This window comes from Carassius gibelio, chromosome B3 (genome assembly GCF_023724105.1).
Source record: "Carassius gibelio isolate Cgi1373 ecotype wild population from Czech Republic chromosome B3, carGib1.2-hapl.c, whole genome shotgun sequence".
Classification (NCBI taxonomy): Eukaryota; Metazoa; Chordata; class Actinopteri; order Cypriniformes; family Cyprinidae; genus Carassius; species Carassius gibelio.
In genome coordinates, this window is record NC_068398.1 from 23,361,945 (window position 1) to 23,388,862 (window position 26,918).

Consider the following 26,918-nt stretch of genomic DNA (forward strand, 5'->3'; position numbering starts at 1 on the left):
CCTCCCATCCCCCAATGTGACCCGATGACGTTGTTGTTGAGTCTTGGTTCCCTCTCGAGGCGGTAACTCAACATTACGTCAGCTAAGACGTATATGGGAACTCTTCCCTTCTTCACTTTCACTGAAATCTTATTGGCTAACGCCAGCTGGGGACAGCTGGCCAATTGACGCGAAGCATGCAAATACTGGCGGGTAAGCGTGCAGTATAAAATGCATGGGCGCGAAAATTACGTCAGAATCTCTTTCTTCACGCTAGAGGTCTTATCTAAGTCATCGTGGAAGTTGCAATAGAGGACTACTCACCCTGTTTTTTCCTCTCCGCATCCGATGGCTGCTAATGCTAGATTCGGACCTTCACCAGTTCTGTGTGACCTGCCTGGGATTCTCACACGGACCACAACTTGCGCCCACTGTACCGAGCTGCCAGTGCGCGCCCTCAGAGCCAGAGTGCCTCGGAGGACGGTGGGAATGAGGCCCACTGCCGCCAGCGAGCCGCTGGTGGGCCCTCCCCCGCCCGAAGACGAGTTTGACGTCGGCGTGGTGGACTATAGCTTCCGCTAACTTCGTCCTCTTCGGAGCTGACGAGGAAAACAACTCCATGTCGCTTCGACATCGAAAAAGGTTTGGGCCTCTCAGTGGGACCGCCCCGACCAAGAGGGCCCTGAGACCTCCAGGAGAAGCTCGTCAGGGTCTTCGGAAAGGTCGTCACGGAGCTGAGTCTCGCTTGCAACGCACATGACGAGCCTGTGATAGGTAACCAGACTCGTGGCTCCTCCAGTCGAGCTGCTACCAGACGGCATTTAGGCATGCAAGAGCTCGTGGTGAAATAGTGGGCTGCACCCCAATCGGCGCGCACCCACTCTGCTACGAAGGCCATATCACGCACGTGGACGGGACGGAAACCCTCCCCCCCGCCCCGTCTAGGAGACTGTTACCACACACCTGTGCTCGTCTCCCTCTGCTTTTGGTTCGGACCACAGTCTAGAAAGAGCGAGTGCAGCTTCTGCTCTTCATGCCAGGGCAATACTCAAGGTGTTTCAGGCAAACGGCGGCACAGTAGCGCTGACGCCATCAGGATCTGCACGCGGCAACTGATCTCGCGCTGATTGCTACTAAGCGCTCTGCTCAGCTGTTTCATGGAGCTCATGGTCATCTTTACAGGCACCTATGGCTTACCCTAGCTGTCCTGAAAGACGCGGACCGTAGGCCGCTCCTAAACGTTCCAGTTGCTCCCTCCGGCCTCTTTGGTGACGTCATGGAGCTATTCTCAGAGACGCAGAAAGCGCGCCAAAGTATGAGCCATGTGATACTCCGTCGCTCACCCCAGTCGTCTTCTGCGAGATTCTTATGCACCTGGCCAGGCTCTAAAACCAGCTAAAATAACCCGCAGTGGCACCCCGCTCTGAACCGGACGCTCGTTTCTGCCGAAACCAGCAGTGGTAAGAGCCTGGAAGGTAACGCCAGGGTCAGTTGAGGACCCCGCGCCACGAGAGAGCCAGCGCGCCATACGAGCCGTCTCTCCCTGACGGTGAAAGAGTGAGTGAGCGGGAGGCCCCGCCCCCAAGCGCCATGTTCATATGCATCATGTCCCCCATTTCCTTCGGGCGACGATTTCTATGTCTGTTTGAATGCTGTTTGTGTGAGTTCCACAATAAAAGCAGGTATACAATCAGCGAAAGAGCTTTACTGCCTCTTACACTCATCTCTGTGTCACTCGCCCTGTCTCAGAACAGTGCAGAGCCACAACCCATGATTATACTGGCCTCGCGAGAGTGCCAACACCACATAAACACGGTGTCACCCTCAATGTTCAGATGCATCATGTCCCCCATGTTTCTTCGGGCGACGATTGCTATGTCTGTTTGAATGCTGTTTGTGTGAGTTCCACAATAAAAGCATGTTACAATCAACTAAAGAGCTTTACTTCCTCTTACACTCATCTCTGTGTCACTCGCCCTGTCTCAGAACAGTGCAGAGCCACAACCCATGATTATACTGGCCTCGCGAGAGTGCCAACACCACAATAAACACGGTGTCACCCTCAATGTTCAAATGCATCATGTCCCCCATGTTTCTTCGGGCGACGATTGCTATGTCTGTTTGAATGCTGTTTGTGTGAGTTCCACAATAAAAACAGGTATACAATCAGCGAAAGAGCTTTACTGCCTCTTACACTCATCACTGTGTCACTCGCCCTGTCTCAGAACAGTGCAGCGCCACAACCCATGATTATACTGGCCTCGCGAAGGAGCGAGAGTGCCAACACCACAAAGACACATGCATCATGTCCCCCACACCACTATGGGTGACGACTGCTATATGTGTTTAAATGATGTTTTTGTGAGTAAAAATTGTACTAAAGAAGCATATATACAAATTCTTGCACCCAACGTTGTGTCACTCGCCCTGTCTCAAACAGCGCAGAGCCACAGTCCATGATTATAATGGCCACAGGATGGCGCAAGAGTGTCACACCATTTCGCGACGCGCCCGCCCTCCCGCCAGTGCTCCCAGCCTCGCGGGGGCGGGGCCTGATTAAAAGAAGCCATCAGTGGCTGTAAAGGTAACGCGTCCGCCGTGTCATCTCATGGACGGTAAGAGGGCTATCCCGGGCGTTTCACCGTGGATACTGGGAATAATTCACGACGGATATTCTCTCCAATTCAAACGCAGACCTCCCCGCTTCAATGGCGTGGTCCCGTCACTGACTTTGCCCCAAAACCGTCCTGTTCTGCGACAGGAAGTTCTCAGTCTGCTCGAGAGAGAGCGATAGAGCGAAATTTCCCCTCAGATCGAGCGGAATGCGCATGTTGAATTATCTGGACGATTGGCTGATTTTAGCCCACTCAAGAGATGTGCTATCAGTCACGTGGAAACAATGCTTCGCCGTTTGGATACGCTGGGACTGTGTGTGAATATGCAGAAGAGCGTGTTTTTTACGAGTCGGACTGTAACATATCTGGGAATATGTTTGGACTCGATGGCGATACAAGCCCATCTCTCTCTAGAGCATTTCATCGACTCTGCACTGTTTCTGACTGGGCAGGTCGTTTGCACTGAGGGAATTTCAGAGGCTTCTGGGACTGGTGGCGGCGGCTTCTTCAGTGTGCCATCTGGGTCTGCTACATTGCGGCCGCTACAGTTTTGGCTGTAACTCGAGTTCCGCCGAGGGCGTGGTCTTCGGTCCACAAGCACTTACGGTCATTCACAGTTGCGTCAGCACTCTGAGACCGTGGAACAGCCCGGATATGTTCAGCCCAGGAGTTCTTTTCTCTGCGAACGCGATCTAGGCTGGGGAGCAGTGCCTCTGGGCCTGTGGTCGGAGTCACAGAGAAGGTGACACATAAACCGTTTGGAATAATGGAAGCGGTGTCCTAATATCCCTGCAAGCCTTTCGGTCGAAATTGGAGCGGAAACATGTACTGATTCAAACCGACAACACGTCTGTGGTCTCGTACATAAATCGCCAGGACGGCGTGCGCTCCAGAGCTCTATTCAAACAGGCAGCGGACCGACACTTAATCTCCATAGGAGCGTCGCACATCCCCTTTACTTTGAACCGTGGAGTGAGCATGCTTTTGAGGAACGGGATTCCTCAAGGAGATGTTGGCTTCACCCAAGATCAGATCTAATGATTTGGGAGGGAGGAAGTGGATTTGTTTGCCACGAGCGAGAACACGTTTGCTATCTCACTGCCCCCCTGCCGGGAGATGCTCTGACATCGCGTTGGCCGTTAGCCAGGCTTACACATCCCTCCTGTGAAGATTCCGCCTGTGTTGTGCAAAATCAGGGAGGAGAAAGCGTCAGTTATACTCGTGGCCCCGAACTGGCCGAATCAGCCCTGGTTCGCGGACCTGAGAGAGTTACTGATGGCTCCCCCATGGCGAATCCCCCTCAAGCAGGACCTGCTGTCTCAGGCGAATGGCACAATATAGCACCCCAGCCCCGAGCTGTGGAACCTTCATGTGTGGCCGCTGCGGGGACCCTAATGAGGGGGACACTCTGCACTGACGAGTGCTAAACACACTTACTGAGACGCGAGCATCATCGAACATTCGCTGCTACGCGCAGAAGTGGTGAGTTTTCACAAAATGGTGCGAGAACATTTATATTGACCCGGGGACCTGTTCCGTGTCGGATGTTTTGCGCTTTCTACAGCACAGTTGGATAGCGGGAGTTTGAAACCATCCACGCTGAAGGTGTATGTGACCGCTATTGCCGCTTTCGTTCCCCGGTTACGGGTAAACGATCGGTAAGCACGCTCTGGTATTCAGTTTTCTCAGGGGAGCAAGTAGATTGTGTACTTCATGGCCGCCCTCCGTGCCGCCGTGGGATTTCGCTCTAGTTTTGAGGGCTCTATCTCTTATTACCGTTCGAGCCATTAACCTCGATTGTGGTTAAGGAGCTTCCCTGAAGACTGCCTTGCCTCTTGCTCTCGCCTCAGCGAAGTGCCTTGGAGAATTTCGTGAGTGTTTGGTGAACGATATTGCATTGGTTTCGGGCCTGGCGACTGTAATGTCACTCTCCGGCCGAGACCGGGTTTCGTTTCGAAGTCACTCAATACACCGTTTTGTTTCCCTGCCCGCCTTATCTGTTGAGCCGTCAGCCTCGCGCGACGCTGATACTCAGAGCGCCGGGACCCTGTTAGGGTTTTACGGATGTATATGAATTGCTCGGCCGCCTTTCGTCAGTCGGACCAGCTGTTCGTGTGCTTGGTGGATGTAATAAGGGACGTGCTGTTTCTAAACAGAGACTTTCTTACTGGATCGTGGACGCTATCAAATGCCAGGGGAAGGATTACCCCCTCAACATCAGAGCTCATTCTGCGAGGACATTATAAATGCTTCCTGATGGGCCTGGTCTAGAGGTATGTCTGTCCAGTATTTATGTTTTGCTGCTGGCTGGTCTTCCCAGAACACAATCGCCAGGTTTTACAAGCTGGATGTACCCTCTGTAGCGTCACATGTTTTTCGGTGAGTTAAGTTTTATTCATTAAAGCTGTTATAACCAGCTATACAGTAGTTACCATGGCTGCTAACTCTGTGTTATGGTTTAAATGGTTTATGCAGCAGTCACCGCAAACGCCGTCGACTCTGTTTAACTCTCATGCTTGAGTGCTTATTGCTTTGTGTCTGCCCTGGTTAGTGCAGATTTCGATATATTGCTTGAAGTTATGCATATTTTGTTAGGGTCGGAGCGGATGTCTCATTGGCCTAGTTCCGCCTATCAGATGCAAGCACTCTTAGCGACACGGCCATTGGCTAGAACTGTACTGCTTTTGTGAGGGTGATTGACTCCGTTCTGGGCTTATCGTCACTGCTCTCACGGCGGGATTTTATACAGTTCCCATATACGTCTTAGCTGACGTAATGTTGAGTTACCGCCTCGAGAGGGAACGTCTCCGGTTACTATCGTAACCTCGGTTCCCTGAGAGGCGGGAACGAGACATTACGTTAGCCGCCGTGGTCGCTGTTTGATCAGCTGTGCTAGCGTTCAGTCGTGATTCTGACGTAATTTTCGCGCCCATGCATTTTATACTGCACGCTTACCCGCCAGTATTTGCATGCTTCGCGTCAATTGGCCAGCTGTCCCCAGCTGGCGTTAGCCAATAAGATTTCAGTGAAAGTGAAGAAGGGAAGAGTTCCCATATACGTCTTAGCTGACGTAATGTCTCGTTCCCGCCTCTCAGGGAACCGAGGTTACGATAGTAACCGGAGACGTTTTCTTAGCATTTATGCTCTCCCAGATCTGCTTTGCAAAAATAGATTTTGGTTGCTTTTATGATTTTAGAGCTGAAATCTTACAAATCCTACTTCGCTTATAACATCCTGCCTTATCATCGGGGACTACTACTCAGTTTCATGTGAATCTTTGCGATAACTTGATATCAAACACCTACAGCTGATTCACATACACTGAGTTGTGTGCTAGCTCTTATTTCTGTGGTATCAGATAAAGTGCAGTTAGATAAAGATGAAACTGCAGCCCTTCGGAGTTTTAATAGAAAAAGTAAAAAAAAAAAAGAATGTAGAATCGATTTATTTCTCATGAACTGCAACCATCTCCTTGGTTTTGAGTTCCGTGTTAAGACCTTCCTCGTTGTATCTCGCACTCAGTCGTGAAGTGTTTACCACACATGATGAAATCGCTCTCTAGTCGCCTATGCAGCTCTTTTATGCAATCTGTGGGTTTGCACTGTTAACCGATTCTCACTTCACCCCTGACGTGTTGCATAGAGGCCCTTGGTCTCAGCCCCTTCAGCTCAGTTCTTGTGTCCAGGTGTCCTGGTTAACTCAGGTCGTCTCACTTTGACAGGTAAGAGGGGGTGTGTGCAAAGACAACTGACTCAGACCTTCCACTGTCGCTGAGGCCTTTGCTAGAGATGGTGCAGCTGTTGTGGGCAGCAGCCTTGAGCTCTTCCAGTATATCTAACGTCTAACAGTAAGGCTGCTTGAGAAGCACCTACAGCCTGGGTCAGAGAGTGGGCAGAACGAGCCCTGGAAGTGTGAGCAGGTGGGAGGAAGCTCAGATTTTGCTGCCAAAATCAACCCACTGCAGCTTCCTGTCTCACAGCCAGTTGTGCATGAAAGGGTTAATGCACAAGGCATGACATCGGCTGACTGTTTGCTCTCTGGGTTTGAACCGGTTTCATTTGTGAAGAGACATATTTAAGGTCAAGTCGATAAAGATTTAAGTCTGACATTAAACGTAGTTTTACAGGGTTGCATTACAAGGACAGTAGGGTTCAAATGTTTAAAGGGGTCATGCTACATGCACTTTTACAAGTTGTTTGAACTGAAATGTGTTGGTAGTGTGTGCACACAACCACCCTATTATGATTAATAAAAAAGTATCAACTAAAATATTTACCCCTTTCTAAAATCGAGCCGATCTCAGATGCCTGACTTTGTGAGGTCACACAGACAGGCCCCTCCCACAACAGTTTGATTGACAGGAGCGTTTCAGCACAGACTGGGCTGGGTCTTACCTGCTCTGAGTGAACTGTCATCAGTCAACCATTGTTTCAACGCCAGAGCAGATGTAGATAAGAATGACCCCTGAGTGATCGAGGTTTTCTGTTGTTGGATGTAGTTATGAACATAGCAGTCATCATTTAATCCCAACATCTGAGCCACTGAAGGCGCAGTTGATTACGTGTGTTTCTGAAAGGAATGTGCCCCCGATCTACATAAATGCGTCTATTTTTGCACAAATCATTCGTGGTCTAGTTTCACCTACATAAGTATACGTTTTTTTTTTTTTTTTAATCTTTGCAAATCGCCTTTCCTAATAATGTGCTAATTAGCAAGTTTCACGATGAATACGACTAAAGTAAACAATCTCTCTGAGAGCAGCTAGGAAGACAGGGGCGGAGTCAGCAGAGCTCATTAACATTTAAAGGAAAAGGCTACAAAACGACTAGTTTAACCAAACTATGTACTTTTTTTATGTACTCATGGAAATGTGCATCTGATGACCCCTTTAAAAAATCTAATTTATATGTAAAATGAAAAAGTTTTTTGTTTTGATTTTTATTCCCAAAAATTCTGAACAAATCCAGTGAATCATTCAGATGAATTTTTGGACCATTTCTTTGCATTGAAATTTTCCAAATCCTAATAATGTTATGACATAAGATTCATTCTTGCTGGATTACATGATCATCAAATTTTATACAAATTTGTCGAGTTCATGGAGCTCAGATCCTATTGTAAATAAAGCAAAATAGGTAAAAAACAAATATTAAAATCTTAACTTTTCACACTAATTATTGTTCTGGTAATATAATTTATAATGAAAAATAGTATTAATAAAATACAATTTTCTCTAGTGATTTTAGACTTTTGGACCCCACTATATCTGTATCTATATCTCTCTATATGCAAAGCATCTTAACATAAAATCATCTTGCACCATCACATTTTGTGACAACATTGGCCTTTTATGTTTTTTTTTTTTTATTGTGCATCCTGGAATGGGTCATCAGTAAATGGATGGAACAAGCTTCTCACTTTCAAATGACGAGAGAGACAGATAGACAGACAGATCGACCTGAGAACCTGACGTGCCACTGATCTGTGTTATTTTTAGATGTGCAGGAAATGATGCATGCGCACAACACAGTAGACGCATCACAGTGCATTGTGTGAACTTTGTGTGAACATGAATTCTTGCTGAATATTTTCCACTCGTTGCTGTTGTTGGTTTTTTTTTTTCAGAAGATATTAACTGAAACATTGAGCTGAGTTGCAACTACATGTTCAAATGTATTTTGTGCACTTGTTTCCCTTTTTGCATGCATACACAAATGATGCACATGGCATGTGAACAGTTTCTGAGGAAGTTCTCAGAAAAAGTTTCTCACCTTAAACACTTAGTCACATGGTACTTTTGCATGTAACACCCCACCCCCACTTTGGTTGAGAGCTGAAATCTCTTCTGTTAATTGGGGTTTGTTAAAATAGACATGCACTTTACATTTTCTCATGAATTTACACAGGATGTAACTGTATATCGATTTAGCTGCTGGTGTCTTATTCAGTTACTCATCCAGGGTTAAAGTTAGCGATTTGTCCTAAGTTATTGTTTAGCTGACTCTTGCTTCAGGATTCCTCATTGGAATATAAGGGAATTTTTGTTTTTTTGTTTAATGTTTTTCTGGCGACAGCTTCTTAAAGGGATAGTTCACACAAAAATGAATATTATGTCATCGTTTACTCATCTGTAAGTTTCTCGAAACCTGTATGAGGTTTGTTATTCTATTTTTAAAAGATATATTTTTAACCAAACAGTTCACTTGTAGCCATTGACCTCCATAATAGTTTTTACCATGCAGTTGAAGTCAGTCTATTTTAACGACCATCAGCTGTTTGGTTACCAAACATTCTTCTAAACAATCTCCTCGTGCGTTAAACAGAGGAAAAAAAAGAAATTTGTACTGGTTTGGTGAGTTTTTTTATTGTTATTATTGTTATTATTTTCAATTAGTCAGTTCAAAAAACAAATTGATTATTCAGAGCAGTATACATATCAGCACTGGTCTTTCACACCTTAGATTTGGAAAAGACTCCAGAAATGGGCATGTAAATCTGTGGAAATGTGAAGTGTAGAGTGTGGGAAGAGCGGAGAAATCAACCAATAATACACAGGCTTACAACACTCATTATAAAGACAAATGTATTTAAAATAGGAAGAATAAAGGCACAGTTCATTTTTGTTTACTTTTCTTTTGGTCTCTAAAATTGTTTGCTGTTTATCATGATAATCTGTCTTGTCATGGTATTCATGATCGGACGTACCGCTGTATCAGTGCCATTATTTGCGTGTATTTTATCTGAAGAAGACATGATAAGAATTGAAAGACGTTTGCTCCGGTCCATATGTGTACTGCGATCCCCACAGAAAGTGTTGTTGCAGAAACTGCTCTCTCGTGCATGTTTCACGTGTTGTCACATATTAAATATCGTTACGGTTATGTCTACAGAGGTTTGATGTTTAATGAGATTTGAATTCTCTGCTGTAAGTTAACCTCATGCATAATACAGCGCAGGGATTGGGTCAGAAGAGTTCATTCTCAGGAATAATACTGAGAAACGCTCGTAAAACTGAAGATTTAGCAGTTTCTCCAGCCAGAGCTGCCAATCACCACTCCAAATCAATACATATACATCATTTTTTTGTTACGTTGGTTCAACTTTGCTATTTAGACCAGAAGAAATGAAAAATGAAACGCATTATCACTTTAAAAATAGACATAATGAGTGCTATTGTTGTTTTTGCTGATGTGCACGCTGTATATGTTAACATTGCCGGTTTCCTGACCCTTTAACTATTACTTTGTGATGCTGATTGCAAAACAGGTTCTTCAGAGAAGATTCCTTCTCCTAAATTGATGGTTCACAAGTATGAATGATTCATTACATTCATTGGAATGAAGTCACCCAGCTTCTACATAAACCCACTGCCATTTATAGACACCAAAGTGGAGACTCTTTGTTCTGTTTCCTTTTTTTTTAAAATACAACTTCTTCATGAATCAACCAGCACAACCACATGTAACCACCCAGAAGTGTCTCCCGATTGCCCTTAGGATACGAGATTCCACAGAGCTGAGGTGTGTTATGGTATTTGTGGCTTTAAAAATGACGAGCTACTGTGCCTCAGCTGTCTGCTTAACTAGTCAGACGGTGTGTATTCTTTGGTGTAGGCTCAGGTCATTTTCCCCAGAGGCAACACAATTCTCTGTCATCACCGTCGCCTGCGAGTTAAAAGGAAGATCAGCGCTTGCTCTTTCAGTTCTGAAGTAATTCCTCAACCCATCAGTTTGACTTCTTAGGAAGTTCAGAGAGAAACTGGTATAAAGTCATAGTACCTCAGTTGTGACGATGCTGTTTCTGTTATTAGTGTAGTTTGTGTACCTGAAACCAACTTCAAACGTTCATGACCTACCTCTGTTGTTTACCCCTCCCCTTCTTCCCCCACCCCCCTCTCCGCCCACCTGCGAGTAGCTGCGATGTACTGTGCGGGTCATGACTCACTGGAGTGTTTTGAAAACTCCCGCACGTCTGAGTACAATCTGATTTCATGCCAGTTTAACACTCACTCAGTTACTGAGTCTTTAATGTGATTGAATTCACCCTGCACTGACATTTTCTCAACACTTTATAATAGGAAGTGCATGAGTATATTTAGTTGTGCAAGGCCTACGCTTTCTTTGGAAATGGATTAGGTGGTTGAATTGAAATTTGAAGTCTAAATTTCCTGACGCGTCTGATCAGAGGCTACTAATGCAATGAAGTAATGTCGAAATCCCTAATGCAATGGTCAGATCTGGACTTGCACATTTGTACAAACTTTTCACTTTGGTTTTAGTTGTTACACAGTGTTCCCACCGACAGTCAAAAACTAAGACCTTTATGGCTTGTTTTTTTCCTGATTTATATAAGTTTGTTGAAGGACCCTTGGAATTAACTATCAATTATTCAATGTTATTCTTCCCTTGTAGATAACAGTGATCTTATTGCTTGCATGGTGGTGAGTAAAGACGGGGTTCAAGCTCAGCGCTTCCTGGCCGTGGATGTTTACCAGATGAGTCTTGTGGAGCCAGATTCTAAGCGTCTCGGCTGGGGTGTTGTAAAGTTTGCTGGCCTTCTACAGGTCTGCTTCATTCCCACTCCTACACTGCAAACATAACAATCAAAAAAAAAAGTGCACTTTGGCCACATTCTTGACTCTGATCTTCAGCTCAGAAGTGAAGTCCTCTGTCAGATTTTAAAGTTAATGCATGTAACAAAAGAGAGTATTTAAAGGCTTCGGCCAATTAAGCAAAAACCTTCTTTATATCAGCCCTGTACAGTGCATACAAAAAAAAATAAAAAAAAGTGTAATTTTTTTATTATATGCTATTAAAGGGGGGGTGAAATGCTCGTTTTCACTCAATATCCTGTTAATCTTGAGTACCTATAGAGTAGTACTGCATCCTTCATAACTCCAAAAAGTCTTTAGTTTTATTATATTCATAAGAGAAAGATAGTCTGTACCGATTTTTCCCGGAAAAACATGACCGGCTGGAGGTGTGATGTGTGGGCGGAGCTAAAGAATCACGAGCGCCAGTAGGCTTTTTCGTTGAGAGCGTTTGGAAGCTGTGACACAGATCCAGAGGCTGAAATTTAACAAGAGCAGCATCAGCAAAGCGTCTCTATGTGGTATGTATTGAAACTGTATATATTTGCTTAGCGGTTTTGGAAAATGACTAAGTTCCACTTTGTCGTCTTTTTTTTTTTTTTTTTTTTTTAAGCTGTACATGTGGAAAGTGCAGTTTGATGACAACATCGCATGTTGTTTACTTGATGTGCTTACGCGCTGATAGCTAAGTTAACAACACAGAGATATTTGAAGCAGTTTTACTCACCGCCTGTGGTTCCAACACACGATCGTGACCCTTTTTCGTTGGGACTGCATTATCCTTAAGAAATAAACGATGTGCAAATCTGGCATCAAACTGGTTTGTAAAACAAGCATCTTCGAAATGCAGGGAACAAACAAACACTTGCACAACTCCGTTGATGCTCTGTAAAAATAAACTCCATCCACTGGTCCCTTAATGCTGTTTCTCTTTTGGTAATCTGTGCAGGGTTGTCTTGCCCTGGCAACCAAAAACACACTCCTTTTGTGACATTTCGCGACGCTCTCGCTCTGATCAGTGAAGTCTGTTGTGCTCTCAGTGCTGTGCTATACGGGAGCGTGCGCTCTTCCGGGAGAAGTTTCCTCAGGACTCATATAAGGAAATTCCGCTCCATCTAACGTCACACAGAGCCATACTCGAAAAAAACTTTCCGAAACTTGTGACAAACCGGAAGAGGTTTTTTTGGAACAAAAATACTCCTTCAAACGTACAACTTAATTTGTGAAACTTTGTCCATGTTTAGCATGGGAATCCAACTCTTTAACAGAGTAAAAAACTCAGTATGCATGAAATAGCATTTCACCCCCCCTTTAATATTTTATTTGACCCTTGATGTAACAAAATGATAAATATTTTAGTTTACCTGAGACAACATTTATACAGTGAAAGAAAACAGTTAACTTCTTTATAATAATATAATCAAATTAAATGTATATCGATAATATGAAAAAAATTAAGCAGTTGTTGCGCATTAATTCCCTAATGTCAGTTATTTATTAGGCGTATTTATATATATATATATATATATATATATATATATATATATATATATATATATATATATATATATATATATATATATATATATATATATACACACACACTACCTTTACCAGTTCTAATTCTAGAGCAGAACCAATTTTAAAGCGGTTTGCCCGAGCATTGCGATTATTTCACGTTTACTAGAATTTCAATCAAGTGGCCTTCCAAACTAATTTTTGTGTGTGTCCTGTGCATGACATATTATTTCTTCTGTGTGGCTGCGTATGAGGGAACATTGTTTACTAATGGGTTGCTTCAAAACCCTCTTTGAGCATCCTGCTAACTTAAGATTCATGAGCAAACCTAATAAGATCAAATAAAGAAGTGAAGTCTGCACACTGAGAAATACTGCTCCAGAGGAATTTAATTAAGCTCAAGCAACGTTTCGACCTTCAGGTCTTCATCAGGCACAGTCAAAGCTAATAAGAAACTTAAATTATCACATGGAAATGCATTTGCCAACATATTTGCACAAGATTAATCCTAGTTAATTTTACTAATCTTTCTCTTTAGCCAAACTTGGACTTTAGTGATTCCTTTCAGCTACTTGTCAGAGCAACAGTTAAATCGATAGGTGCAGCTATTAGACAGAAGTAATTATTATTATGGGTACTGATTTCTCAGAAGACATTTCCATAAAGACACTGGACGTGTTATAGGAAAGAATAAAAAAGAAAACAAAATTAATTCTTAAATAAACAAATTCTGAAAGCCAATCCCCCCAAAAAAATGAATAAACAAATGATTTTCAAAAAATTGTTGCACTTTAAATCTGAGAAACCGGCAGAGTTTAATGGAAAGCTTATGTTCACAGGACATGCAGGTTTCAGGTGTAGAAGACGACAGCAGGGCCCTGAACATCATCATACACAAGCCCACGTCTAACCCTCACGCCAAGCCGGTGCCCATCCTGCAGGCTAATTTCATTTTTGCAGACCATATTCGCTGCATCATCGCCAAACAGCGACTAGCCAAGGGCCGCATCCAGGCCAGACGCATGAAAATGCAGCGGATATCAGGTCAGGTCTTGACGGCTTACCAGTTTATAAATCGCCTGAACCCAATGTTTTTACAGCAGCTTGTATCCTCTGTTTATAAATGATACTTTCTCAGACCTCCCAGCTGTTGTGCAACATTGAGGGTTCAGTTGAGTTGAACTTTAGTTATACTTTAATCTACCAGAACATTTTGAATGGATCCAAGGGGCCATAAATTAATTGTACTGATTCCCAGACACATGGAATTTCACTTTAGCTTGGATTGGTATCCTGCTACGACTTAGTGTTAATGTGTAGCTGGAAAAATGTATTCATATTTCTGTCAGACTTTATTTTTGCTCATATTATCTTTGTTTTTTTTTTGTTTTTTTTTCCTTCTTCCATAAATATTCATCCTGCAGCTCTATTGGACCTCCCTGTTCAGCCTTGCACAGAGGTGCTGGGCTTCAGCCAACCGTCTGTTGCTTCATCTCTGCCTTTTCGCTTCTATGACCAGTCCAGACGTGTTCCAGGTAAATGTGTGAACGATTAAGGGATTAAAGGGATACTACACCCCAAAATAAAAGTTTTGTCATTAATCAGTTATCCCCATGTCATTCCAATCCCATAAAAGCTTTGTTCATCATCGGAACACAATTTTAGATATTTTGGATGAAAACCAGGAGGCTTGAGACTGTCCCATAAAGTACCAAGTAAATATCACTCTCAAGGTCCAAAAAAAGTATGATAGACATCGTCAATATAGTCCGTCTGCAAAGTAACAAAGTTTGGAACGACATGGTGACACTGAAGACTAGAGTAATGGCTGATAAAAATCAGCTTTGCATCACATGAATAAATTACATTTTTCAAATATATTAACCCCTAACTTTTTAAAAGTATTTTATTTTAGAATTGTGCACTTTTATTGAAAGTGACGTTTTTTTTTGAGCGTGCTGCTGCATACTTTCTTATGGATGATTTGGTGGTAGATGAGTTCTGTGTCTTCTTGTAAGATTTCTGTTTTGAAGGAAAGTGCTCACAACATTAGAGGTTCCTGTTTCTGTTGCAGCAGAAGATATATTTAATAAATGTTGTGAAATATTTACCTCTTTTGCATATTTTTTTTTCTTTCTGAAAGGGACTTGCTCACTCACTTCTCTCTCTCTGTGGAGATTTGCACAGAAATTTGACTTATTTTTAACTATTGCACATCCTAATTTGGTTTCCCCCAGCATTTCTCTAGTGCTCTTCTAAGTTACAGTTCTGTTTTGCCTGGAACAGGTTTCTAGGTAATGCTTCCTCTGAACCAGCTGCGATTCTGAGCAGTCATGGTGTTCAACCCTTATTTAGACTTTTGATTCCAGACAAGTGGGTCATTTACAAAGTAATGTGGTTTAATGTGCATGTAAGTGTGATGACTTTATATGTATATATATATATATATATATATATATATATACATGTGCGTGTGTGTGTGTCTACATATAGTACATACTGTGAGCATATATATGTATATATCGAGCCACCTAAACCACTGCTTAGACAATTACAGCAAAATCTATGAAGAAAAAATAATAAGTAAAAAAACATCCTCCAAATCTCTCAATATTTACAAAATGTAGTCAAAACATTCAGATTTCGGTAGGATTGTGGTGGTTCTTAATTTCACAAAACTGAGTTCTCTGTATAGGGAAATGGATGACTAATAGCAGTCTCTCAGTCCCTTTTGATGACGTGTTGATGGTTCAGGTAAAAGAGATTGTGGTTCCCAGAACTCTTGGTTTGATGCCAGGTGCTTTGAAAACCCTGATCTGTTTATTGCTTGCCATTGGATCACATTAAAGTTGTTTGGTAATTAAGATTATTTGTACCAAAATGTAGGAATGCTATCAATTAGTGTTTCAATAATCTACAAGTAAACATGTGTATTTGTGAGGGTATATGGGACCTCTTTATTTTTATTATTTTCTAATTACATGGAGACCGGTCAGTATTTATTGGAGAGGACTAATGGCCAGACTGGAATCTTCACTTTAAGCCGCAGTTCCAGCTTGTTGTTGTTAGCAATTAAGTTTGACCCAGAAAGTATATAACAGGACATTCAGTGATACCAGGTTTGTCAGTGTCTAAGTGATTTGCATGTGCCGTGTGTTTGCTTTCCAGGTTTTGCAGTTGCTCACGTTGCTCAGCACAACCCCCCCTCAGGCCCTTCCAGTGGCCCCAGCGGCCCCGCTGACTCTGTCACAGCCAGCAGCGCATCCACACACACCGTCACACAGAATCAAACAGGTAACAAACACACACACATATACAACTCTCTCCTCTACATTTGCTTAACCAACCCTACATTTCTACCAACTGAAACACCATAAGCCTTCATACGTGCTGGCAGAAAAACATCCTCTTTGCAGAGATGCAGATTGCGCAATCCTTTTAATTTTTTTTCTCACAGTAGATCAAACTATCCAGGGATATCTAGGGTCCAAGATTAATTAGTTTCCCACACTCGTCAATGACAAATAGATGTTTTACTCATTTTCTTCGATGAGAATTTTCTTTGCTGCCCATTTTCTGTAATTTCCATCTCTATATTTGCAGGTCATTGTCTCTTTTCAGTTTTTCTATCTGTTTTTTTACGCATTTCCACAGATCTGTAATCAGATCAGACGTTTATTAATTATTGCATTGTGATTTACATTTATACGTTTGGCAGATGCTATTATCTGGAGCGACCTACATTGCATTCAAGGTACACATTTTAGCAGTTCATGCATTCCCTGGGAATCGAACCCCTGACTTTAGTATCGCTAGCGCATGCTACACTGTTCGTTTTTTATTAAATCTTCTAAGCCAATTTGTACTTTAATTTAGCGCTTGGCAAGGGTTAATTTTGGATCCTGCCAATATCACAGTCCCACTTTTACAGTGTCAATTTTATTGTTGCGGCCATATAAATGTAGATTACGAGCTGGTGCTGCAGTATTACAGCTGAAGTACGTGATTATACATAGATTAAGACCAGTACAAACTAGGGATGATAACTATGAATATAACATTTTAACAATCCTTCTAATTCTAGAGAAAGGGGAAGTCGACTCCACAGCTATAACAGTAATGATACAGAGAAACAATATAGTTGGAATGCTTTTCAGAATGCTTTTTTTTACAGCTCAGCAATAAACTTTTTTTAAAAAAGGCAGCTAATCAGAGTTGACTTACCGTTTAAAGCAGCAGATAACGTGACTGCAGTGTTTGCTTAACATAATGTTAATGTTGTTGTAGACACCACTTGTGTTAAGACCATGTTTCTTTTACTATGAGCTCAAAGCCTCACATCCCATACACTCTAGTTCTTTTTCATCTTCAAGTGCATGTAAACATGGTTGAATGTGTGAGTTCATGTCATTTCATGTTGGCATTGTCCTTTTGAGCACTTGTCAGCCAGCCAGTTTCACCGAATTTAGAAAGACACAAATTCCTTTGTAAGCTGTGGTCAAGTAGTTGTTTAAATGGAAGACTATTTTATGACTACCAGCTAAATATTCCTCCAAAAGGCCTCTTAAGAATTGTTTGCTGGGTAGAACAAGAGCCCCTGAGGGACTTTGTTCATGTCTAAAGGTCTGTAAAGCCTATGGCTGCTCTATGTACCTCTGCTTACTACACTGTGTCTGTTAGCAGTGATCAGTGGTGGTCAGGTGTGGTTTTGGAAAAACCTGAAAGCTCAAGAAGTCTTCACACCACAAGAGCCCAGGAACCAATCTGGTGAATGATTCTCTGAATAGAGCAGTGGAGTGTTGTGGCCTCTGTGAAGTCTCCTACAGATTTCTGTTTTGTGGCGGGGGCGTTTAACTAATACGGTCATGGGCTTTTTTTTGTCTCTTTCATTATGTATCTCAGTTCCTTCTATTCTCTGAATCACTATGATGATCTGTTTTGAAATACAGTGACCTTTTGGGGTTGTCTGAGGTGACACGGTCCATATAATTTAATAATCTCTTAAAGGTTTGTCAAAGAGTCTTCTGAAGTGACTCAAGTTGTTTGAATGAGGGCACTGTCACAAACACCCGAGTGCAGCAGTGTGAGCTGACCACATTGATTCGTTAGTTAATGCCTCGTGGGGTGGCACATCTTTGTAGAGAAGTTTTTAGAAACAGCAGCGGTAGTAGCAGATTGTTTTGAAGGTGTGGATTTGTGGTGAGATGGCCATTTCTCCCTCTCTGTCATAATAGTGGTCGCATGTACTCAACCAGCGTAGTATTAAAGTCAACAGGAAATCCATCTGACCCTGTTTTAAAGTCTTTAAAGACAGAACTAGTTGTTAATCAATCGTACATCTGTTTGCATTAGTTCAACTCATGTTTAAAATAACTGTTTAACATAGGGATGCACCGAAATTTCGGCCACCGAAAATTTTCGGCCGAAAATGGCCTTTTTGGTTTTCGGCCGATAGACTTTTATCACCGAAACAACACGGCCGAAATGTTGTGATGACGCAAACAGAAACCGCGACCTGCACGTGCACCTGCATAGCAAAGACCACGAGCTCCCCGCGACATTCACTTAACACCAGTGAGAACATTCTCTCTCTTCTTACTCCTTTATTCGCAGCACTAAAGCGTCTCCTAACAAAGAGATTAAGACGGAACACGAAGTAAAAACAAAGAAAAGTACTTATAGAGTCTGTTAGCACACGTCTCACTGAGATCTTTTCTGCACTTCATCGCGAATGTGCTTAATCCGCGTTATAATGACCATTACTTGGATGCGGAAATAAGGCAGCGCGCACGCGAAATGATCCAGGCCGCGCTGGATGCGGAGAACCCGCCTGGAGACGGAGAAGCGCCAAGCGCAGGAGACAGATCAGAGCGCAGAAAAAAAAGACTCGTCTCTGCACCAGATGAGTGGAATGCACCATCGTTGTCTGATATGTTCAGTGGAATTCTGCAAGAAAGTGCCTCAAATAATAATAATACGTTGGCTATTTTGTTCTTAGGCTACTACACACACACACACACACACAAACATATATACATACATAATATCAGATTGTAGCCATATTTATGCTAGATTTTCTGCTAGATTTCTGCTTTAATTTGATAAAAATGTTTATTTATGCCCTGGCCCTATTTAAATACAAATATGTCTCAAATGTCAGGCAGATGACAAGCTCAACTGCTCAACAGCTGGATGGTTATCTGTCTGAAGTCCCCATCCCCAGAAGTGATAACAGTCTTGCCAACTGGAGAAGTAATGCACTTTCTAGTCCTACATAGAAAAATTTCAAATGCACTTCACCTAAATGCACTTTGTTTTTATGAGAGAACTGTTCATTTTAAAACCTTTCTGCAGGCCAGTAGGCCTGTACATTATTATTAAATATACACATGAGTGGGATACTTTTTTAGTTTGAATTTTATTTTACACTGTGCATTGTTGCAATGTGCTTAATAAATATTTACATCATTTGTAATTATGTATTTTTATGTTTTTTTTTTAAAATAAGTTATGTAATTGTAATTATCTTTGAAACTTTAATATTAATTTATGCAATTGCAATGTCTTAATTTTAGTAAAGTTAGTACACGGACATAGCAATAAATGCAATGGTACTAATAATTGGCATAATTTATTTCGGTGTTTCGGTTTCGGTTTTCGGCCTTGGTTTTCTCTTTTTCGGTTTTCGGTTTCGGCCAAGAATTTTCATTTCGGTGCATCCCTAGTTTAACAGTTTAATTTGGGGTCAAAAACTACATTAGCCATTATTATGCAAAGAAAATTCTATCAGTCAGAGTGTTTCGCTTCTTTCTGCATAGTTTTTAATTAGATAGCCATTCAGTGCTTCATGGGTTTGTAGTTCTTTGCTGCAAATTAAAGTTTTTAATGTTGTGACTGTGGTTTGGTTCATTAGCTTATAATGCTTTTAACAAAAACTCTTATAAAATCCCTATGAGAAAAATTAATCTTGAATCAGTGCATATATATATTTGTAGTTCAAAATAATAACATGCTCCGCCTCTCAAATGTCTTGTCCCACCTTGCTTTATGTCCCATTACTGAAGTAAAACAGGTTGAGGGAATAGGAGGAATAAGATCAAGACATTTTGCAGTCTAGACTCGAACCCAGATCACTGGCATAAGCATCAGTGCTCAATATGCCGGGTAGATAGCCAGTGCACTTCAGTCAACTGTTGTGATTAAATCAAGCTGTCGCCATAATCCTGCTTTGTTATTTTTCTGTGTAGATATAAAAATAGTGTGCTTTGCATGTTAAGCTAATTGATAATATCCCTTGGCTGTAGGTTTTGCTTCATGTATGCTTCAGATTAGATGATTAATTAAGTAGGATGCGTTCTGATCTGTCCCTCTGTTCTCTAGTCTCTCTAGTCAGGTCGGGCAGGGAAGGCCGAAGGTGCGTTTTTTCTCTGTCAGAGGATGACAGGCACGGTGGAGAGTGGGTTTAGAGATCCATGCACATGAAACAGGCATGTCTGTGTGGCGTTTTTACATAGATTGACTATGAAGAGTGGTAGTTTCTAGTGACTTGCATTGTGCTACTAAAACTAAAGCTGTGTGTGTGTGTGTGTGTGCACTTGGTAAACCTAATTTAATCCAACTGCTCAGGAAATGTTTGAGTTTAGTTGATAATCTAAAATAGCTGATTTCGTTACGTCTGTATGAGTCAAAGTGTTGCAGCTGAAGAGTAATACAATTTGAAAAACGTAAGCTTTGAAATGCATTTATCTGAAGTGACGAGTGAAATAAATAAATACATCATTGTAGAAACTGTGAAACCTCACTCTAAAAGTGCATGGTATTAGCAAGAGTGGCTTAGCTGATGAAATCCAAAGGCTGTGTGAAATAATGCCACCCCAAAGTGAGAAAGCGCTGTATTCTGCTTCACCCTTTTTTATCTTCATGCTATCACTTCCATGGCTCTCTGCCATTCCGGTTCCTCCATGTACATTCATACTCGTATTCTTGGCAGAGAGCTTCTTAATAGAGAGACCTTTGACACATCTGACTCACTGTCTCACATGTCTGATGCCCCTCCCACTACCCTCCTAGGCTTACTTCAGCATTATAGCAAGAAATCAGTTATCTACACACCTCACATTATTATCTACACACCTCACATTATTATCCACACACCTCACATTGTCAGTTACTACCGTATCTATAATCTTTCCTTTGTTTAATTTATTGTTTGACTGCAACATTTTCTATATGAATGTCTGTCTAGCCATCTGCCTGTCTTATCTGTCTAACTATCTATGTGTATCTAGTAGTGCTGGGCAATATACCTGTTCAAAGAGTAAACCAATTTGAATTACACACATGGTATGAAAAAAAAAAAAAAAAGTGGCTATGCAACATAGATAGATAGCATCATGAATTGAGAGGAGATGCCTGTTAACACTTTTGACTAGGGGTGTAATGGTACACAAACACGACCTTGGTTTTGACATCACGGTTTGATATGGTTTCTGTACAGCTGGAGGAAAAAAATACCACATATATAATTTATTTTAATTTTTTTAATGTTTACTGAACAAATTTCTCTTTCTTTAAATTCAAATAGAATACTTCTTCATAAAATAAAAAATACAAAAATCTATAAAAATGTACCTCTGCTGTAAACTACAGGGAGTCTTTTTACATTAGGCCTACTATAAGGTTACAATTAACAACAGAGTCCAAACTTAAGTTTAATTACTGTTTATTTTTACCTATAGTAATCAAGACTCAAATGTAAAAAAAAAAAAGTATGCAAACATGTTAATTGCACACAATGTGTTTTCTAAAATAACTTATAAATTCTAAAATTTCTATTTGTTGTTGAAATAGCCTATAATCATTTACACAGTGACTGTCATAACTTGTTTCATGAATTATTTATTTAAATATAGCTTACATTAAATACTTAAGACATCGCTAACCGGTAAAGTAAAATATAATGAATAGATAATGAGTATATAAAGTGTATATTTCGCAAAATGCTCTTCTATAAACTTAATTTCTCTGGTGAACTGATGAACTTCGGACAATGATGATTTGCCTGAGGTAATGAAATGCTACATAACATTTTTGTTTACAAGCAGTTTTAATCTCATCTTTTTGCGAGTGAAACACTGTGCGATTTCATGAGGCATGAGATGTTAATTCATGTGTATTTTATATTAAAGCCAGTATTAAAGAGGAAGAGATGATCACGCTCACTCGTGCGCCACGCTGCTGTCAGAGGCATTTACAACGCGATCTGTCACACTACATCAAAGAGCACCAAAACGGCATTTATTGTCTAAATTTCATGAATTTTTTTTTTTATGATTTGTTTGGTAGATGTACGTACCAAACCGAAAGACCCGTACCGAAAGTTTTACGTAATTATGTGTACGGTTACAACTCTATTTCTGACTAATGGTTAGAGAACTATTAATAAAACATAACTAATTCTTTAACTGGGCAAATAAACCAACTGTAAACGGCCAATAACAGAAGCCAGAGACCCTGAAGACGAAAGCAAAGAGGAGAAAATACTGCATCTGCCACTGCAAGTTAGCACATGATGCAAAAAGTATTAGAACAAAATAATTAAATTAATTGGGATGGGGTTTATATAAATGTATCTCAGAGGGAAACTGATTTCAGAAACGTTTAGATGAGGTTTTCTTTTTTATCTTACCTCCATATAATGCATATTAATGAGCAGTGCTGCTTTGTTTACAGCAGTAACCAAGGAAACGTTCTATTGCTGCTGTTCCATAAGCGCCACCTGCTGTCAGAGAATGAATGAGTTTAATGCAGCCCGCCTGCTGTTTCTGTTTGTAAAGATGTTTTAGTTCGCATAATTTCACAAAGCTAAGGTCAGACCATTCTCGTTTTGCTTTAAAGTGCTCCTATCATGGGTAATGAAAGTTTACTATATTTGTTTTGGGGGTACCCAACAACTGGTTGTCATGCATGCAAAGTCAAAAAACACTTTCATTGTCTTATAGTATGCATTTATTTTTACCTTGTTCAATGACTCCCAAACGACACACTCAACAATTCATTTTCCCAAACCCCGAAATCGGAGCTAAATCGGGCTAACACTCCTGTAGTGTGAGCCAGGCTTACACACTGCATGAAAGGTAATTATCAAAAATCCATAATAGGGGCACTTTAAATTTTTACAATCTATACAATCTAATTTACATTAAAAACTGCTCATACTATCTAGCTTTTTCTTCCGGTAAGAGGGGATTTGGCCATTTGTTAATTCCATGGGTCTAGCTTCCTGTCTCATCTGCATCCATTTTTAGCTTTTCAAAAACAGCCCATTATGCTGCTTGATATTGAAAATTGGTGTGTATTACCATACTATTTTAATGCATTATCTTAATTATAAACACACTATTTGTAGTGCAAACAGTTTTACCATTTACTGCACATTGTTATTATTCTTGTTACATCCCTATAGCGGCTAATGAACCGGAAGTTTCACCCATAGGCTTAGTTCTGCATTGATGAAAAAGGTTGATAGTACAGAACGTTTGTTTGGATTGTGATTAAAATGCAGTGTTTCTGTAACCATTTCATGCAATCTGATTCATATAAAGGCTTAGTCAGGGATAAAAAAAAAAAACATGCTAAACCAAAAAAAAAAAAAAACGTGATACAGATTTTTGGTCAAACTGCCCAGCACTAGTATCTAGCCATCTATCAATCCTCCCTATCCGTCTGCCAAACATCTCTGCAAAACTACTAAACTCTCAGATTTATTGCATACATTTGTCTATGTATCACAAGCACACACATATGTAACAAAGCTGACATTCTCTTCCTCGGCACTGCTTGCAGTTCTCCCATTGTCTGGTTTGTATGTTCAGTATGAATTGTCATTTTTGCATGTGTGAAATTCCCACCCCCTTCTCTATAAGTCATGTGCAGAACTCACCGGCCCTGCTCTCCCTGTTTCAGGACTCGCCCTGGCGCCTAGCCTCACCCCTGCACCTCAACCCACCATCTCCCTCCTGTCTAACGATGATGCCGAAACGCTGAGTGTGGACTCCCTGACCCTGCTGCCCCCGGCCGACCCGCCCCGCCTGCGCTCCTTCAGCACCCAGTCCTCCATCCAGGATGACGCCTCTGCAGACGGAGAAGAGACGCCGGTTGCTGGCCGAAAGGAAGACGACGACACGGGAGCGAGGGATCCACAGGCTCAAGACGACAGGAAGGACATTTCAATTATTCCAGAGGAAGATGAGCCATCTCCTGAGTCTGGGCCATTGCTTAGTGCAGAAACTGAGGATTTGATGCAGATACAGAGGGAGGAACCTGTGACTCAGCCCGAGACAGACTCTATAGGCGTCACGGCCGACCAAGAGGACAATCCAGACCTGGAGGAGGAAACCGCGATAGACTGATACATCTAAACTAAAATCTACCAAGAAAATTAGGGCCAGGTTACTAAAGCAAGAACGCATGTTAATGTTGATTACTCAATGTGAGCATGATCGATTCTGGTTTTGCGCAAGCTCCTTAAGCTAGTCAGCACATGCTTTCAGCTTTAGTGATTCAGGCCCTCAGTTGCATCCATGTCTATTTGCAAACTGTGTCAACACAGAAGTTACCGGTACTTCTCCTTATGTCAAGATCATGATGCATTTCATAGGAAAACGGCACACTTAGAACAATAACATAATTGTTTGTCAGGAGTGAGTGCTGCTTAAAGCACAGTCTTTTTTTTTTGTCGTGTGTGAGTTGATCCAGTTGTTTCTCTGCATGTGCGACTGATTTGTGATTTGTGTGTGACTGACTGTTGGACTGTGCGCGAGAATGGTTTTATGATACCGAGCAGATGGAGAGGAGGAGAGGGCGTTTGTATAAATCTGTATCTGAGTTGGTTAGTGGGGAAAGCCCGCTTGATTTTACCAGTCTTAACACTGAGGAATGTACAAAGACTTCTGGGCCTATCCAGCGGTGCTCTTTTCTGAAGGTATATTTAGTTTGGGCTGAACATTCATTTTCACTTCAGCGTTTTGAAAAAAGCCCTTTTGTGTCATCCTTTGGCGATTGTAAGGAACCGATATGAGCTTGAACTAACCCGCTTTAATTTGTCGCTACACTGAAGATCATACAACCCATGAACTCTTGCACCATCCAGCCTTTTTGTACAAAAACCGCTGACTCACTTGTATCAGTCACGTTATTTCATCAGGTGAACAAACCTGATGTCACAGAGTTTCATTCCTAAGCGATTATGTCACTGCCGTACCTGCACGCATTTGTTTTCTTTTTTTAAACTATTTGAAATCTGGAAAAATTTATCCATGTAGTTACTTCTTTAGGTACCACTAAAGTGGTCTCTTCCCTTTTTAAAGCTGAGGCAACGTATCTGTGTTTTTAGGTGCGTTTTAATGTTCTTTAACACTTGATATTCTAGAGGTCATCAAGAGCTTGTGCTGGACACACGTAATCAAAGCTGGGTGTGATGTATTTGTGGTTTCATTTTTATTTTGGTGTGCAATAACAGTAATTGAAAACAAGTAGTTGGACTACTGTCACTAATGGACTGAAGTGGAAAATTAATTTTCGGTTTATAGACTGCAGCACATAGAAGGGATCCACACACTCTTGCGGTGTGGCACAGATGCAAATGTGTGGCAACCGAGACTGGGCGCTTTTCTTTCCAAAGAAAGCACTGCTATTTAAGCTTTATCGGCGCAGAGATTGTAAAGTATTACCTTTAAAGCAATACGATTAAATCTTCGTATATATCAGTATTTTGAGGTTCAATTCATTGCGGAGAAGGGGGGCATCATAGTTTGTACACCGTGTCAAGATTTGTTTTGATCTAATGTTATAATTAATTTACCAACTGGAGCTATCAAAGTCATGCAATAAATTATTCTGATGTACACTTTGGTCGTCGTTTTTTTTTTTTTTTTTTTTTTACCATTTATAGTGAAGTGTCATCTCATAAAGCGTTGTTCTGCTTTAAAATCTTTCCTCACACATGGTTTATTTGTAGATCAAAATACATCTGCAAGTTTCCTGTTCTTGTGAAATATCAACAAGTCTATTTAATTCCCGATAGTCATCGTTTCCTAGAATAGGTGGGTTTCTCAGTGTTTGGGTCTCTTGATGATTAAGGGGAACTCTGGCTGAGTCCAGTTCTGCTTCTTGTGATTGGTTAAAACCTATTTTTTCTATTAAAAACGAACTATATATTAGCAGTTTTGTAACTAACACGTGCATATATTATTACTGTGATGAAAAAGCCGCATTCCTGTGGGAGGGGAGATTGCAAATATAAAAATTATATTTTTGAGGTCATTTTCCTACTTACTGTGGGCTGCTTATTCAGATGTTATTTCTCTTAATCAATTTTTCATACATGCTAAACACACCCGTAATATGGAAAGTGCTTATCCAAACATCAGTGATAGATCTGTGTGATACTGAGAAAAGAATTTGATTTCTATACTAATACAACTATAATTTTACCAATGGCTAAATGGGAAAACCGGCTTCTGGAAAGAAGTCTGTGGTAATATATTTTCTGTGACTAGCAATACAAACCTACAACTAATACAGTACAAGATACTTCACAGGACTCACATCACTCAAAGGATTTATTTTTTAAATGGGTCTAAGCGACAGATATTTGCTCACTATGCACACTGGGTAGCACCGATGACTATTTGCATGCCACATGGACTTGCCAACCTGTTCATTCATTTTGGATATCAGCGACCGTTCAACTTTCTATCATTATGGGCTGTAATATTCCTCCGTCTCCATCACTCTGTTTACTGGGTAAAACCACAGAAGTTGATAATCATCTGATTAAATATAAAAATACCCTCTTCATCTTTCTTTACTATCTGGAACTGGTCTAAACTGGAAATACAAAAAAAAAGTATACACATCAACCACTGGACTAACCTTTTTATAGAATACATATTCATTAGAAATAAAAAATAACATACACAAATAAGAAAAATATATTTAAGGACATCTGGAATCAATTTCTGACTTATTTCGATATACACCAGAATCCTGGCACCCGACCTACGCACTCTCCCAACAACAACTTGACAAACATATAGTTAGAAAAGATGATTAATATATAAACCTAGGAGCAGATATAGAAATAATTTGTATCTATGTGTACGTGTTTATGCATTTCTATATGTACTCATGTATGCGTATATGTTTAGGCATGT

General features: G+C 41.1%; 1 protein-coding gene across 3 annotated transcripts in view; it reads left to right on the forward strand.

Moving 5' to 3' along the window:
• The window catches only part of LOC127951864 (protein CLEC16A), a 57,068-nt gene extending 31,461 nt beyond the window's left edge, over nucleotides 1-25,607 (forward strand). For 2 of the 3 annotated variants that reach the window (XM_052549946.1, XM_052549947.1), the window contains exons 19-23: nucleotides 11,006-11,157; nucleotides 13,542-13,746; nucleotides 14,127-14,237; nucleotides 15,871-15,996; nucleotides 23,668-25,607. In XM_052549946.1, coding sequence (XP_052405906.1) covers nucleotides 11,006-11,157; nucleotides 13,542-13,746; nucleotides 14,127-14,237; nucleotides 15,871-15,996; nucleotides 23,668-24,113 — 1,040 coding nt within the window. In that variant the 3' untranslated portion in view covers nucleotides 24,114-25,607. Of the gene's footprint in view, nucleotides 1-11,005; nucleotides 11,158-13,541; nucleotides 13,747-14,126; nucleotides 14,238-15,870; nucleotides 15,997-20,082; nucleotides 20,190-23,667 lie in introns of all 3 variants that reach the window. The other variant, XM_052549949.1, reaches the window with a different exon arrangement.
• The last annotated feature ends 1,311 nt before the right edge of the window (nucleotides 25,608-26,918 follow it).